The 16,068-nt window shown below is 41.4% G+C and overlaps 1 protein-coding gene across 1 annotated transcript; it reads right to left on the bottom strand.

Moving 5' to 3' along the window:
- Positions 1–618: 618 nt before the first annotated feature.
- Positions 619–15,152, bottom strand: LOC104306166 (nucleolar RNA helicase 2). Its single transcript, XM_009907117.2, has 15 exons — positions 14,996–15,152; positions 14,140–14,406; positions 12,772–12,847; positions 11,924–12,102; positions 10,301–10,418; positions 9,184–9,369; positions 8,507–8,652; positions 7,444–7,593; positions 5,545–5,706; positions 4,710–4,829; positions 3,866–3,939; positions 3,515–3,674; positions 3,098–3,232; positions 1,984–2,028; positions 619–1,168 (listed from the first exon to the last, which is right to left on the bottom strand). Exons 1-15 carry the CDS (start codon positions 15,098–15,100, stop codon positions 956–958), a joined length of 2,136 nt encoding a protein of 711 aa, XP_009905419.2. The 5' UTR covers positions 15,101–15,152; the 3' UTR covers positions 619–955.
- Between the last annotated feature and the right edge of the window lie 916 nt (positions 15,153–16,068).

Raw genomic sequence — 16,068 nt, 5'->3', positions numbered from 1 at the left:
ACAGCAGTTGGAGGTAGGGGATTCTGCCCCTCTGCTGAGACCCCACCTGCAGTGCTGGAGTTAGCTCTGGGGTTCTCAGCACAGCAGAGACATGGACATGTTGGAGCAGGACCAGAAGAGGCTACAGTAATGATCCTCTGCTGCAAGGAGTTGAGCCTGGAGAAGAGAAAGCTCCAAAAAGTCCTTATTGGAGCCTTCCAGTATTTAAAGGGAGCCTACAGGAAAGCTGGGGCAGGAACTGTTTATCAGAGTGTAGTGATAGGACAAGGGATAAACAGTCTTAAACATAGAGGGTTGATTTAGATTAGAGACAAGGAAGTTTTTTCACTGTGAGGGTGGTGACACACTGGAACAGGTTGCTAAGAGGTTGTAGATGCTCCTTCACATAGAAGCTTTCAAGGCCAGGTTGGATGGTCTAGTGCAAGGTGTCCCTGCCCTTGGCAAGGGGTTAGAAGAAGGTGATCTTTAAAAGGCTCCTTCTGACCCAAACCATTCTGTGGTCTAGGATTCTGTACCATTAAAAAAAACATCTACTCCAAGGATGCATATTTGAATGATGCCACTCAGCTTTGCCCAACACATGCTTTTAAAATCCCCTAACAGAATATGAACTTCTAAAATAGTATTTTATTTTTTTGGAAAATGTACACTTTGAGGGGCAGTTAAGATGTATACATTATACAGTGAGCCAGGCTACAGTTTCAAATGTGACACATTCAGGAAGAAAGATTTAGGTCTTACAGTTGAAATGGCAATACACAAAAGAAAGGAAACAGTAAGTTTTATTTTTCTGGTGCTTTAAAGTGAACAGGATTTTGTTTATGACCAAAGTAGTACTGGGGGCGGGGGGGAAATGATGACATTTTGCCAAGTGGTTCAAACACACTGGAACAGCCTATTTGAATATGATAGAAAATACTGCAGTCCCCTTTTTTTCCACTTTGGATTGTCAAAGTTAACGATCAAATGCTCTGTCAAAACTTCGTTTCTGGCCTCTGCTTCTGAATCTGTTTCTACCAGAGCCACCACGCCGCCCGTTCCTGGAGCTTGAGAAGCTTCGACTGTTTCCTCCGCCGCCACCTCCTCCTCCCGGTCGCTGTGATTCCACTAACTCAGGTAATTCCGTCGCCACGCACAAACGCCACTGTTTGGAGTCTTCCCATCTCGCCTACCGAAAAGGCAGACATAGCACATTAGATTCTAGGATTGCAAATACAGCGTATTTCGCAATTCCTGAGGTAGCTCAACTGAAAAGGCAAAATTAGAGGGGATTCAAGCTTCTAACCAGTGCTCACCACTGGTTTCAAGATTTTTTCACAGCTGTCCAAGCATACCTCAGATAATGTTAAAGAGAATGAAAACCTACCTTAGAGCTTTACAGACCAGCCTCATCAGTAAACTCTTTCCCCACCTTTCGTTTATTAAGGAAGACCACTAAAATGATTACTGATCACACATCCACACCCTCCCCTCAACTCCTCTAATCCAGACTCAAACGTTGGTTTTGCTTTATTAGTGAATAAATGATAGGGCGTGAGGGCACAGGTACACACTAAGGGAGAAATACCTGAAGGGAATAGGAATTTTGGCATGGGAACAGTAATTCAGTGAAGCAAAACCCTGCAATTCACTTTTCCATGGAGAGAATTCTGCTTGAAATTCTGGTTCCTCACTCTGGTTGCAGTGAGGAACAGAAAAAAACAGAACAAAATTCATTGCCCACAAAGATTAATCCAACAGCAGTAACAAGGGGTGAATTGGTCACTACTCTTCCCAGTGCAAGAGTTTCAAGCTACAGATTTTTGGTGATAGGGGAGTGGCTTTAGTAAAGGAACACTGCATGCTTATTCTGTTCTTCAGTTCCTTCAAAGCCAGTCCATTTGCCACTAAGAAAGCCAGGATACAGGCTACACAGTATTTTCTGCCTAAACCAGCCCAGTTTCATCTAGCATCTGCAGTAGCCAGAAATGTCAGTGAACATACCTCTATGTCCTTTTGGTCTGCTGCAGGTATATCAAAGCACACACCCTAAAAAAAAGAGAGTAACTTTAATGCATACCAGTCTAGCCTTTTAACTGACTGCATCTGGGGAAAAAAAAAAGCCTACAAAACTATGTAGTAGAACAAACAGCATTACATTTCAAAGTGGTTTTTAACAGAGTTTGAACACTGGAAGTTGCATCAATAGGACTCAAAACACCAATACTTGCACTTCCTGAATGTTTCCATCAGAAAAAAAAACAACAAACTGTAGTGTATGGCTTCTGTGGTGGAATTTGATATGAGCAAAGAATGCATGGCAATTTAGGTATGTGAAAGTACCAGAAAAATAAAACAGCAGAATAAGGGATACGAGAACAGCATGTGTTGACAGGACAGGAACTAAGTGATCTAGATCACAGCATTTCTCCACACAGATCAGAGTATGTTGAGAAACAAGAAATACCCCAGAAAAATACAAAGATAGGGCAAAATAGCAATAATGCCTAACACACACAAAAAAATGCCACAAAGCAGGACAGAAGCATTCCTTGTCCTCTGTGTTCCCATAAATAACGCTGGACACATTTGGTGACACATCCTCCTGTTAGTGAAAATGCATGCAAATTTTGAGACAAGGAGAATGAGGGGAAGCCCTTTTGTTTATAACAACTCTAGTTCAGGGAGCTTTGCTACAGTTGTTGTGACATTAAGTAGCAACCTAAAAACTAACTTCCTGATGTTTCTTTCTCAGGTACCAGAAGTATGATGGACATGCTTGATCAGAACTGACTGTCCTAAGAAATCTTGCTCTCTGTTTTGTCATTAAGGCACAGGTAGCACAGTTTGTACCTTTCACCTCTTTTGCTCACCACTATAGCCATGCTATATGCTGCATTAAACCACCTTGCCTCCTTAGTGTGTCAGCGAAGCAGAGCCCTGAGCCCCTGAGATGTCTATGCCCTAATATAACAGTGAGGCCCCACCTTCTATCAGAGTCATATCCTTATCAACAGAGCCTTGACTGGGGCAAAAGAGACTAAATTCTCCCCTAACAGTTGCTGAGAAAAGGCTACAACCAGAAGAAATCAGCAGCAAAGCTACAAAAAAAGCTCACCATTTTTCCCTTGAGGAAACACATTCTGTTCACCTTCCGATCAACATCATCACCCAGCAGTTCTCGCAGTCTTCGCCAAGCATAGCTCATGTTGTTTATTTCTTCTGAGCAGCGTAGTATCATGGTAACAAATCCCTAGAGGGGAAGAAATGGGGCATGCTCCATTCTGTCATGGAAATGAACTTCAGAACATCTATCAGACATGAGAACCCTGCTAATTTACACTTTATAAGCTAAGTTTTCAAGTGGATACTGTTATGGGAGAGTAAAAGTATTGATAGCCACAGTGTTTTTTACTTCAGCTAAATTGTTCCTATAAAGAAAACCATAAGGCAACAAATAACTGTCTAGTAAAACAACACAACTGTGTTGGTTTTTTTCCAGATTCCAGACAAACATTAGGCCATAGACCCTTACCGCGTCCGAGTTCAGCAGGGAACGCTGTTCAATGGAAGTAGCGCCTGAAATATGGGCTAGGGCTGCTGCCAGAGCGTTAACTGGTCCCTTTTCTTGTATTAAGAACCGAGCAGATTCCTTAAAATACTCAATAGCAGTTTGAGGAACAGAATCCAGACATCTAAATAATTGAAGAAAATAATAAAAAAAAAAAAAGATACACTAGTATTACTGGGGTCTGGAATAGAAGGAAAACAGCAACCTAAGTCTTTAATAGCAGGAAGTCGAGAGAGACAGCAAGGAGCAATCCAAACAGCCCTTCTGAACTTGGAAGACAAGAAGATACAACCAGGCTTGAGTCACCAAACGCACCTGATGGCATCTTTGCTGGAAGCCTTTATTATATCTGTTGCAGTAGGAACACCAACACGCTTGAATGTAATGCCCTGAAATTTAAAGAGTAAAATACAGATCAATAAACTCTGTTCTAAAGAAACAGTATTTGACTCCAATGAGACAAGCATTTAAATCTATCATTTTTCTTCTTTTCTCTTTTTAAATTCCCAGCTTTTGCTAGCAAAAGTTACAAGGTTAAGCTTACAAGGAAATGGGTAACACTTAAGAGACTTTTATGTACCAGATCAATTTAAATGACCCAGTGACCTTAAACTGACATCAATAGAGACGATTTCGCAGATTCCAGGGAGAAAAGAGTCCTTACACATTCAGTCTTAGTCTGATTTACTTAGATTTAAGTACAAGTTACACAGCCTATCTAAATGTAAGTCTTGAGCTTGGTGAGCCAAGACTAAACCACCTCATCCCAACTTAATCCCTCACTGGCAAGAAAACTACATAAAACAGGGCATGAAATGCAAAACCAGAAGTAACAGTTCTCAGTAATGCTACACATTTTCAACTCACTGACCAGATGGGCAGGGCTAACTGAATCCTGCTTTTTCTCACTTCCCCAGGTACAACCTTACTGGCACTTGCTGAAAAATGCCAGTGAACAGGATGAGATTCTGCAGCGTGCTTCCTGCCCCACAATAACCGACAGCATACCCAAAGTCTGCAAGGTAATTGAACCTCTGCTGGGTGCTTTATAAGCTACATTCTGAAGCTGAACTACTGAACAAAACACAAAGATTTGACATGCTACCCTAATGCTAAGTTACATTTGACTACTCATGATCAGAAGCAAGCTGTACTTTACCGCTTTTTGTTCCACATATCTTAATTGATATTCTTCTTTTCGCTGATAAAAGCAGATACAGATCCCAGTCCGTCCAGCTCTACCCGTGCGTCCAGAGCGGTGGATATAGGACTCCACATCCTTCAAAATAAATAGCTTTATGACTTATCTATTATCATTTAATGAATTCATTGCAGTCACTTAACACAGATGCTATTACAGCTAAGCTTGATCAGCACACAATAATTCCATCACTACAGTCAAACAAATAAGTTTTTCCATAACCCTCTAAAAAACAGTTTAAAAACCGAACCATGAGCATGGGTCAATTAAGTCTTGTTTTGGCACCACCACAGAGAATGAGAGAAAACATTTTGTGTATACTGCTATACCAATCCCACTCACTCTCCTGCACATCAACTTGAGCATGGTTATTGAGATTTTAATAGCAAATTCACTGAAATTTATCTTCTTCCTTTTACACCCTCTTAACTTCAGCCAGGCTTCTCACTGTTGAGGTCTCCTCCTCATATGCACCCCTACTTAGGGAATTGTCAAAAAACCTTTCTTTACTTCCCAGTGCTTCCAGATTTGGAACCATCATGCATGGCCTTGAAAGGAGAAGCTTTGCAGTACCTTCAAAGAAGGCATTTTAAAGACACTGTCTTTAAACATTCTAGGGATTGACACACTTTGAAAAGATCCTCCAAGAAACTACTTCTATATATTGGGACATCTGTTGTCCTTAATTACAACACTGATAAACTCTGTGGTGAATACCATCAACTGACAGCATACAATACTTGAAAACAAGACTACAAGTTATTACAAGATACCCAACATAACAATCTCCTACCTTTGGTGGTGAACTTTGTACGACGAGGTCAACTTCAGGAATATCTAAACCACGGGCAGCAACATTTGTTGCAACTAGAACTTTAAATGAACCGTTTCTAAAACCTTTCAGTGTGATCTCTCTTTGTTTCTGAGGAATGTCACCGTGCAATGACTGGCAGTCCTGAAAAACAGTATAATTACAGGACTGTATCAAAACCAAAGACAGTGCTTCATTTTATGGTCAGTTTTCGGTGCAGTACCTTGGTATTGGATAGATACCATAGGGTCACATCCGGAAATGAATTATCAGTTTTCATTTCTGATGCCTTAAAAGATTTACTGCACAGTTGTTATTCATATACCTTAAAAGGCCTTTAACAAAGGTAGGGAAAAAGAATCATAGCATGTCTCTTCTCTCTACCTCTACTGTGACTTATGAAAATGATTATGCCCTACCTGCCACCCACACCACCTATGCAAGGCCTAGCTGTCTCAAAATAGTTATTGACTATTTTCTCAGACCTTCTTAGTATTCCTGTAGCCCTCTTTTCCAAATAGTGCTGCTTTTTAATTCCTCTGAAGATATTAATTTCTCCCACTACTAACTTAAGCATTAAAGTATAAGTGGTCCTAAAAAAATCCCCAATGAACTACAGCTTCAAATATTCTTTTTCTTTTTAACACAAACATTCTGAAAGTCCTTCTTTATCACAGCAATAACAAGTGTGAAGACTAAACATACAAAAATTATTTTTTCCTCCAAATTTTGCAGGTAAAGAGAGAACAATTTGAAAAAATACTAAAACAATGCTCAAAAATCTTCTTCACAATGTTCAAAACTCTTTTTTGAGTCAGTTTTAGACTAGTGTCAGATGATAAGTGGAATAGGCATATATTCTGTTAGCAAGCATTAACAGGCAAAACCAGAAACAGCTAATTAATTTCCTTCTCTTACTTGCCAAGATCAGTTCTGCCTTGCCTACAAAAGATTCAGTATCACTAATACCACCACCATGTGGAAAAACTTAGCTCCATACTCACATTTAACTGTTACTGAGGTCATCTAAGAGTGGATGAGAAGCACTCCTGTCACAGTGGTGGCTGATGAAAAAGCTTATCTCCCTGAGAACATAATGCTCTACTGCTTTCTAGCCATAACTTAATTCATCTTCTTAGTGAAAACACAGACAGAAAAAGTAGTCACTGTGGTACCACTGCCAAAAGCAAGCATGCAGTGCCGGTGTCACTACACATCATTAGCACTGCACCACTGCATCAATGAGATATTTTTCCACCAGTGCTGGAATGTGCCACAGCACAAACCTCAGCAGTACACTAGAGGTCATTCACACAAGATGGCAGATTAAAAATGCATATGCAGAAAAAATTCAAACTCTTCATAACAGCTAATGAATATCTTAATGAAAATACAAACACAGCCCCTGTTATATTACAGCTCTAAACTCTAACTGCCCCCTCCCAACACTAATCCACATCAGCACTGGAGCTCAGTAACTGCTATTCCATTCCCATGACCTGTTATCCTAGTAGTTCATCAAGGCTAATTACATTTTTTTAATCCAAGACAATCCTCTTCACAGAAAAAAATAATTCACAACTACTTCATTTAATCTCTGAGAACTCTGAAGGAAGAAATCCTCTGTTAGGCCAGTATTCATCAGTGCAGCCTAGTCCTGAAGTCCTTAATGCTGTAAACTTTCAACCAGTTTAGCCTTTTTGTTGTTATTGTTTGGGTTAGGGTTTTTGGCAGTCTGGAAACTACCTGACTGCCTGGAAAAACCTGGACTTATCCCCTCTGAAAGTCTCCCTTTAAAATTTCTGCAGCATAGGCCTGGTATCGGCATAGGATCAATAGAACTCTGATACGTTTTGACACTTAATACAGACTAGTAAATACCTGTTTGATTGAAGCATTCAGAGCCAGTTCATTTGCCTCCTTTTTGGTCTCACAAAAAACAATGGTCCTCCCATGGCTGCCACTGTAGACCTGAATGACATCTCCAATAACCGCAGCTCTCTGAGACCAGTGACACTCTATTGCCAAATGCTATGGAAAAGAATTCCAGTGTTTAGCTTACATAAAACCACAAGATTGGTTGGACTCAATGATCTTAAATGTCTTTTCCAGCCTTAGTGATTCTATGAGTCTAAGAAATTTTCTTAACACATTTGAAGCTGTAAAATCCAGAAATACTGAAGAGTCATACAGAGTTTCCTGATGGGCAAAATATTGTAACTTGTGTTCCTAGAACATGCAAAATCTGGAAGGCTCTAATGTCCATCACAATTGGTCTAATATTCATTGGAATCCAGGGCAACAAGGCTGGTAAGAGGCCTTGAGCACAAGCCCTGTGAGGAGAGGCTGAGGGAGCTGGGATTGTTTAGCCTGGAGAAGAGGAGGCTCAGGGGTAACCTCATTGCTCTCTACAACTACCTTAAAGGTGGTTGTAGCCAGGAAGGGGTTGGTCTCTTCTCCCAGGCAACCAGCACCAGAACAAGGGGACACAGTCTCATGCTGCGCCAGGGGAGGTTTAGACTCGAGGTGAGGAGAAAGTTCTTCACTGAGCGAGTCATTTGTCATTGGAATGTGCTGCCCAGGGAGGTGGTGGAGTCACCATCCCTGGAGGGGTTCAAGAGGAGATTGGACATGGCACTTGGTGCCATGGTCTAGTCATGAGGTCTGTGGTGACAGGTTGGACTCGATCTTTGATACTGTGAATAGTAACAGTAAGAGTTAAAAAAAAAAAGTCCTATCACATTTTTAAAGCAAGAAAAGAAAAAACAGGAGTTGTTATGCCATTTCACTAGAGGACAGTACAGGGTCCAAGATTTTTGTCACAGTTCTGTCAAAACAACTTTCAACATCATTCTGTACCTTTTAATGTACCTTAGGATAGGATGACCACTTGTAGCACAAAGGAAAAGGCCTGAAAATATTCCATATTATCTAGATTACTCACTTCTACTGTTGTAGCAGCCTTCTGAGTTCTTTTCCCAATAAGGTCAATCTGTTCATATTTAGACTTCATGTATTTCTTAGCCACATCATACACCCAATGTGGGCAAGTTGCAGAAAACAGTAGTGTCTGGGGATTGTCTTCTGAATCTGAAAACACAGAACGGTGTTTCAGCAACTTGCTATCTTTCATCTTACTGATGTATACAAGTTGATTATATGGGTTCATAAAAAAATCTGAGGTCAAATATCACTTTATAAACTAAAGGAGGCAGTTCTGCTTTTTTAATTTGTGCATTACTAACATCTGGAGAAAAAAAATACCCTAAAAACATCAATTTTCAATGGTAGAAAGAAGTTACTTTGACCAAAAAGCCAGTCTATTTTCAAGCAGTGAAAAGGGTAAAAAGCTTCTAATTCCTTTTAAGGTGAAGAAGTGCAAGTACAACTTATAGATGGGGACCTGTAAAGAACTTTTTGACACCCAAGTACTGGATTTCAAGCTTTGCAAGTCATGTAAGCGATTCCCACTTAGACAACACTTGCTCATGTACGTTTCTAGTAAAAGTAAGTATTTGATCATTTCTAAGCAAAGCCACCTGGCAACTTTCAGAAAAAATACACCTGATATTTAGCAGACTGAATTATTATTACTATTTGTTATTATTTGTTTGAGATTACCCTTTTTGTATGCCACACGTAAAATGTCTTCCACTTGCTCAGCAAATCCCATGTCCAGCATCTGATCAACTTCATCAAGAACAACATGTTTCACCTTGGTAAGGTCCAGCTTGCCATTCTGAAGATGGTCTTTGATTCGACCAGGTGTCCCAACCAAAATGTCAATGCCATTTCTCATGAGATCGACTGATAAGACAGGAAAGAGCAGAAGAGTTAGCAGTGAACTAGGGAGCATCCTCTACACTAGAAACACAGGGTAGCTAATGAGTAACAAAAGAATGTCTTAAACCATTCGTAAGCACTCTCCTTACATGTCTAGGTGAGAACAAATAATGAACAGGAGGAAAACACTTGAGTGGGAAAAAAGGAGTCCCAGAACTGACCAGGCAGAAGTTCTACTGCTCTTCCTAAAGCAAAAAAGATTTCCCACCTCCCTTCCCTCTCCTCATGATGTAAATAAAGTGGCAAACAACATTTGGATTTTAAGACACTTTGGAAATAATTACTCTTCCCAATGTCCCAAACTGTCTACCTTAATTAGAAACTTAAAAATAAAACAAACCCACAACACCAACCCCTTATTTATCTGACTATCCAAATTAACTGAAATCACTTCCTTCCCTAAGTTCTGCAAGGGAAAAAAAGAAGTCATCCCTAACATGTGAAGATACATTACAATGAAAGAGGTTAGTTATTCCTGTTCTCATCTGCTTTGTTTACAACCATCAGGACAATAAATTATGCTGTCATAATAAATAAATTCTTCTCCATTTTACAGATCCTCTAGGGATCACATTAAAAAAAAAACCAAAACACCACAGCCACCCAACACAGCTCTAAGACTAAACATTTTCTGAAGATAACGTTTACAGGAACCTAAACCCAAGCTTTTTACACATGCAGTATAATCTCTTTAAAGAGCACAAGAAGAACAAGGAACATCAAAAATATAATCAAGAGAGAGTTATTTCTCACCGTAAGAAGCCAGATTCTGAGCTACTGAATTCCCCATGAACTCTCCATTTTTTGAGCTAAAAGTATATGTACAGAAGGACCCAGCTGCACTCCTCAAATATATCAATCAATCAACATTGTAATTACTACTGATGTTACTTACTTTGTCCATTGTATGGAGTTCCTCCATAAAAACAGGCTACTGTTAGCTTTCTTGTGATGTCTTTAAAATCTTTGGCAACCTGGTTTGCCAGCTCCCTTGTTGGACAAAGAACTAGTACCTAGACAAAAGAAAGACCAATACATGCTCCCTCAGCATAGCTTCTGCCAAGAAACCATTACACTTCTTATCATTACTTTAGGTCTGACCACTCACATTTAAAAAAGAAAAAAAAAAAAGAAGCTGGTTTAAATAGTCATCTAAGCAAAGATTAGGGAAACACAAGTCTCTTGTAACACCATTAATCTCCTTCAGCACAAAGTTATTTAGAACAGGCTTCTTAAATGAGATGGACAAAAGGTACTAGTCTTGAACAGATCAGCCACAAGTTTTCTTCTACAAGCATACATGCTGTTGGAGTACAAGACTGAAGGATTTGGGCAACAAAAGGTGCTTCACACATGCCTTTTGGTCCTGTAAGGTGTAAGAGTTATCAACCGTCTCTCACCTTCCCTGTGACTCACAGAAACATATGTTCAGTGTGCAAAGCTTATGTTCAGTGTGATTCTGGAGCCTGTGCTGATATCCCTGCAGAAACAACACAGGAACCATCCTCTCTTCCAATAGACAGGATTCACTACAGTGGACAGACAAACCACTAACTAGGAATATTAACTAATAAAAGTTTAATATGTGACTGCAGTAATCCTCTCAAACCTGGCATCAATGGCTTGACAAAACAAACCCCTTAGTCCTTATCCGGTTACTTGTTTAAACACAAAAATACATTACAAAAAATAAAGTGGTGTACTATGATCAAGTAAGGCCTGAAATCTTTTTTAAGGCTCATAACTCCCTTAAAGAAGAGCTTTCCCTTCTCTGCAAGACTGCCAAATCTAAAGTAAACATTCTCAGGCAGACAGCCAACATAATGGGCAGACGCAAGTAAACCAGCTAGAACTAGTTGTGGAATGAGTTTCAGGTAATCTATGGGATGAGTAACAAGATGAAATCAACTGACACACAAAAAAATCCACTACTGATGGGGATAAGAGAGGCTTTGGTCTATTAGTTTTAGAGGGCATCACAGAAAAAAAAAAACAGATGGTATTCCCTTGCAGAATGCAGACATCTCATAATGAATCTATATTCTCTGGAGCAGAAGCTTCAGATCTGGTAATGGTCCTAGTGAAAACTAAATCTATTTTTAAAACCTGCTGCTCCTTACAACGTTAAAGAAGTGTGTTTAAGCAAGACAGCTTTTATCAATCAGAAAAAGTCACTAATCCATAACTTATCCAGGAGAAAAATCAAGCATCCATAACCACTGGGCCCAAATGGGTAAGGTGACTGAACAAAATTAAGGAGAAACATGTGGAATACCTATAGCTTTGGTCTCCCTCTAGACAGAAAAAGAAATTGACAAGTGGATTGATTTGTTTTGCTCTTTAGTCTTGTTCAGAGAGTATTTATTTGGCAATGCCAAATAAATGCAACTTCCAAAGAATCTTTAATGTGGGTTAGCTTATCCCTGCAGAAACTTGAGAACCTTTCCAGCAGGTTAAAAGGATGAATCACTCTAACACAAGACAAAACAAAATCAGCACCCTAACCAAGCATAGTTACCTTTGGTGAACGGCCTCTTCTTCTTTCCTGTGAGTCTCCCTGAAGCTTTTCAGTTAAAGGAATGGCAAAAGAGAAGGTTTTCCCTGTTCCAGTTCGTGCCTGAGCAATTACATCTTTGCCAGAATACACTGGGTCAAAGGTCTTCACTTGCACGGGAAACAGATACATCACTCCTCGAGCTGTGACAATTTAAACAGACTGCCTTAATATGATCATTTTGCAAGTGTTCTTTCATTCTCTTCAGAGGAAGTTATCCCAAGCAGAACTTTCATCAGCTCTGGAATCAGGACTGTATTATTGTCCTCACCAATTTATTTAATTACACAGGTCATCTGTCAACACCCTGCAACTGTCTATTTGATTCTCAAGCTGGGACAGATGAATTAACTATCCTTTAACAAAAGCCCTAAGTACTGTGGCTCTATTTATGTAATATGCCATATTTATCTATGAAAATCTCTTCCTTTGAAATGAAACATACATCAAATCCACTTCTATTCTTCCCTAAGTTCACATTAAGTGATTAACAAACTCGTGTCAAAGTAGTGTTTCCTTTACTCACATTGAAATAATTTTTAATTGAAAAATCCCTGCATAGAGATTTTCTTTTTGAGATTACATCATTTAAAATTCTACTGTAAAATCCAAGCTGGGCAATACTGCAAACAAAACAAAATCTGTATTCAAAGATGTATTTAGAGCAGGCAATCAAAATGCCTCTGTATAGCATCTGTCTTTGTGTACACACAAGCAGAGCACATCTACAACACTCACTGAATATACTGAGCATAAAAACACAGGAGAGAGATCATTTACTTTCTGCGGTCACAACATGCCAAGAGATTCACCTTGAAGAAGCTGAACAGTTCCTTTGGAAATTGGGAAGTTGGAGAATGCACCCTCCTTCTGTTCTTCAGTCATCTCCTGTTAGGTAAAATAATACATCAGGTAACATTCCACATAAATATCATGACCATCAGAAAATTCAAAATAACTACATAGGCACTGAAGTCATACCCAAGGGTCAAATTTTCAGTGACACTATCACAACTAAAGAGCCTTCTTTGTTTTACATACTACCACATTTCAAAGTGAGTTAAAAGTGATCCGCAATTTAACATCCTTTCCTGTCTAGTGGCATAACTCTGTAAATGCAAAACACCCAAATTGAAACTCAAAATCCTTATAATGACATTTTCACATTCTATTTGAAATTATTGCCTATTGGCAACTGGTCTAACAGGTTATGCTATAATACACAAGAAGCAGGCTTACTAGCTAGCCTACTTCCCAACTGAAACAGCACAGTAATTTACAGATAAATGGAATCTGAAAGAATAACATTACAAAGCAGAGCATCAAACTTACTCATTTAGCAATGCATTACTTCCATATACATTTTAACACCACAGTGATTAAAATACAAAGCTGGAGGGAAGAATGCTAACCCTGGAAACTCTGGATGCTTTGTGAAGCATCTGTTGGAACAAGAAACAAAAAAAACCCAAACCAACCAACCAACCCCTACAACCACCAAGCAACAGCAACACACAGAGGTATGAAGGCTTTTCAGAACAAACTTTAGGTACAACAATGTGGTTCCCTTCAAAAAAACCCAGTTGTTCATGTCAACTAACTTTAAAGGAAAGTGAATTAAATAGAAATAGACATCATAAAAACATTGTTACAGAAAGACTTAAAAAGCTTACAAACCTCATGACATATAATTAAGCACCATCTTATTACATGAACAGCTACGGTTTAATAAGATATAAAAAATACATATTAATACTTTTCTTTTTCCACTTGCCAAAAACCAAGTAATTCCCATTTCACTTGAAATGTACTCAAAATACCCCAAAGAAACCACTTAAACTGTATTTGTGGCAATTACAGGGACCTCTAACGATGATGAATCATATTAAAGCACCCTCTCACTGCAGCTTGTCGATCTGCACGGTAGCATGATACTGTGGAATTGAAGTAATGAAACAATGGTGCACTGACCTAGAACTTCAGAACTTTCATAGCTGAAAATTTTTGCAAATGAGCAACAAGGGATAGTCCGTGTAGCTTTCAATCCTGAAAGTTTTTAGCAGTCTTTCCACTGATTGGGAAAAATTAAAAATAAGCATAACCTGCCCTAAATTTAATCTTGCTGCAAAGCAGGGGGTAAAATCCAAAACACAGCACAATGAGTAAGTCCTTAGTTTTACCTGCTCTTGCTCGCTGTCTCCCTCACCACTTGACGTCTCACTAGAATTACTGTGTCGTTTTTTGTGGGAGGATTTAACGCTTAAGGAAGATAATCTCGTGTTCTCCGGGCTTTCTTCTCTCGTATCACCGTTTTGTTTAATTTTACTCCTTGATTTCTTAAGTTTTGGGGAATCAGCCTCATCCTCCGACTGCTCACTTTCCTCCGTCTCAGCCTTTCTCTTCCGAGATTTCTCATGACGTTTAGATTTCTTCTCTTTTTTCTCCTTCTGGTAAGGCACAGTGCAACGCAGTGATAAATTAAATAAAGGACAGAATCCGAGCGACACAGAGAAGACGCTACAGAGCGGTCAAAACTAAAAGCTTATGTCTCAGTTACTGACGAGGGGGCTGGCAGGAAGCAACAGATCCCACCCAGCCGCTGCGCAGGTGCCGCCCGGAGGCATTTTCCGGAGCATGAGCCACCCGGGCCTTCATTTTCGGCACACTTGTCCCGTAGCGTGCACCCCAAAGTGCAACCTGGGCCACAGCACGGCGAGGACAGCCCCACATCTGCTCCAGCCGGCTCACCACCTCCGGAGGCAGGGCCGTCACGACACGAGGCGGGGCCCACGCTCCGGCGCCAGCGGCCATGCAGCCCCGTCGACCTCCCAGCAGGCCCCGCCGCCACGCACGTGGACGGCCCGGTCCGCCCCGTGGCTGCCGCTCCGCGCAGACCCACCCCGGCTCACGCCAGCGGGACGAGAGGCCCAAGGAAAGACCCGCCGGACACGAGCCTCAGCGTGCAGACGAGGCGACGCCGCGTGGTCAGGCCGGGCCGGAGCCGCCCGCGGAAGGCCACGGACCCCTCCCCGGTACCTTGCGCCGCCGGCGACTACTCTCCTGAGCTGACTCGGTCTCCATAGGGCACTCGGAATCCGATTCGGCCTCGCTGCTGGCGCTAAATCGGGTGGCTTCAGGCATCTCCGCGCACCGCCGCCACGCCGCTGCCGGCCGCTCTGTGACAGAAGCACGCCCCGCCCGCTGCCCTGGTAAAGCAGGGTGGAGCTGCCCTGCTCAGCCGCCGCACGGCAGCCAATAGCTTGCCACCTCCGCCGCCGGACTACAAGGCCCAGCATGCCTCGGCTCGCTCCTTTCCCCGGACTACAGCACCCAGCGTGCCCCGCGCCGTTGAGGAGGGAGGCGAGCTCCGCGGCGCAGGTGGGAGGTACCCGCCATGATGGGCGGGAAAGGGTGGCGTTCTCGGGGCCGGCGGCAAAGCGGGTCTGCGCTGGGGATTGCCTCGCGCCGTAGCCCCGCTGGGCGCGCAAAACCTTTTAAAGACACGGAAAAGGTGCTGACAGAGCGGAAGCGTGAGGCGCCGAGGGCAGCAAGGGAAGAAGAAGCCTGAGGGAAAAGTCCTGGTACCGGCCCTGGACTGAGGCAGACAGGATTGAGTGCTGAAGGGCTCTGCTCAACCACAGCTGCCAGAGTTTTTCACATTTTTTTCACAGCCGGAGCCACCTTTTCTAAATGAAATCTCCCAACTGATAATGAGAACTTCAACCTACTGTCTCCATAACTACCGAAGACAAATGTTCAATAGGGAAAGAGCATAACACAGTCAACAGTAGAAACAAGTGCCTTAGTAAGATTTAAAAGTACCAAAGTGAAACGAGGGCAGTACACTTTTACCTACAGGAAGAAATCAGCAGTAAAAAGTCAAAATTAGTCTTACAAATGAAACGCTGTAAAGTAATCCTGGTGGCTGTCAGGATGTTGATTCCTGAAGGAAGGATGACTGGGAACAGAGCAGGGGCCCAGTGGCAGGATTTCCCTCAAAACAATACCACTGACCCTACGTGGTGTCTCCCACACCAACACATTCTCATTTGCAAACATGAAATCCTGTTTGCCAGGTAGAAACACACCAGGCAGATTCAGAAGGATGC

Source organism: Dryobates pubescens, chromosome 30, assembly GCF_014839835.1.
Source record: "Dryobates pubescens isolate bDryPub1 chromosome 30, bDryPub1.pri, whole genome shotgun sequence".
NCBI lineage: Eukaryota > Metazoa > Chordata > Aves > Piciformes > Picidae > Dryobates > Dryobates pubescens.
This window is presented reverse-complemented; position numbering and strand designations above follow the sequence as displayed.

Bases quoted from the DNA above. Each gene is read 5' to 3' on its own strand.
- LOC104306166 (XM_009907117.2), bottom strand. From the start codon at position 15,100: ATGCCTGAAGCCACCCGATTTAGCGCCAGCAGCGAGGCCGAATCGGAT. The intron at 7,594-8,506 runs GTGAGTAATCTA...TCTTTTCCATAG, and splicing joins AGGCTGCTACAACAGTAGAA to CATTTGGCAATAGAGTGTCA. The intron at 3,675-3,865 runs GTGCGTTTGGTG...TCAATTATTTAG, and splicing joins TCCAGCAAAGATGCCATCAG to ATGTCTGGATTCTGTTCCTC.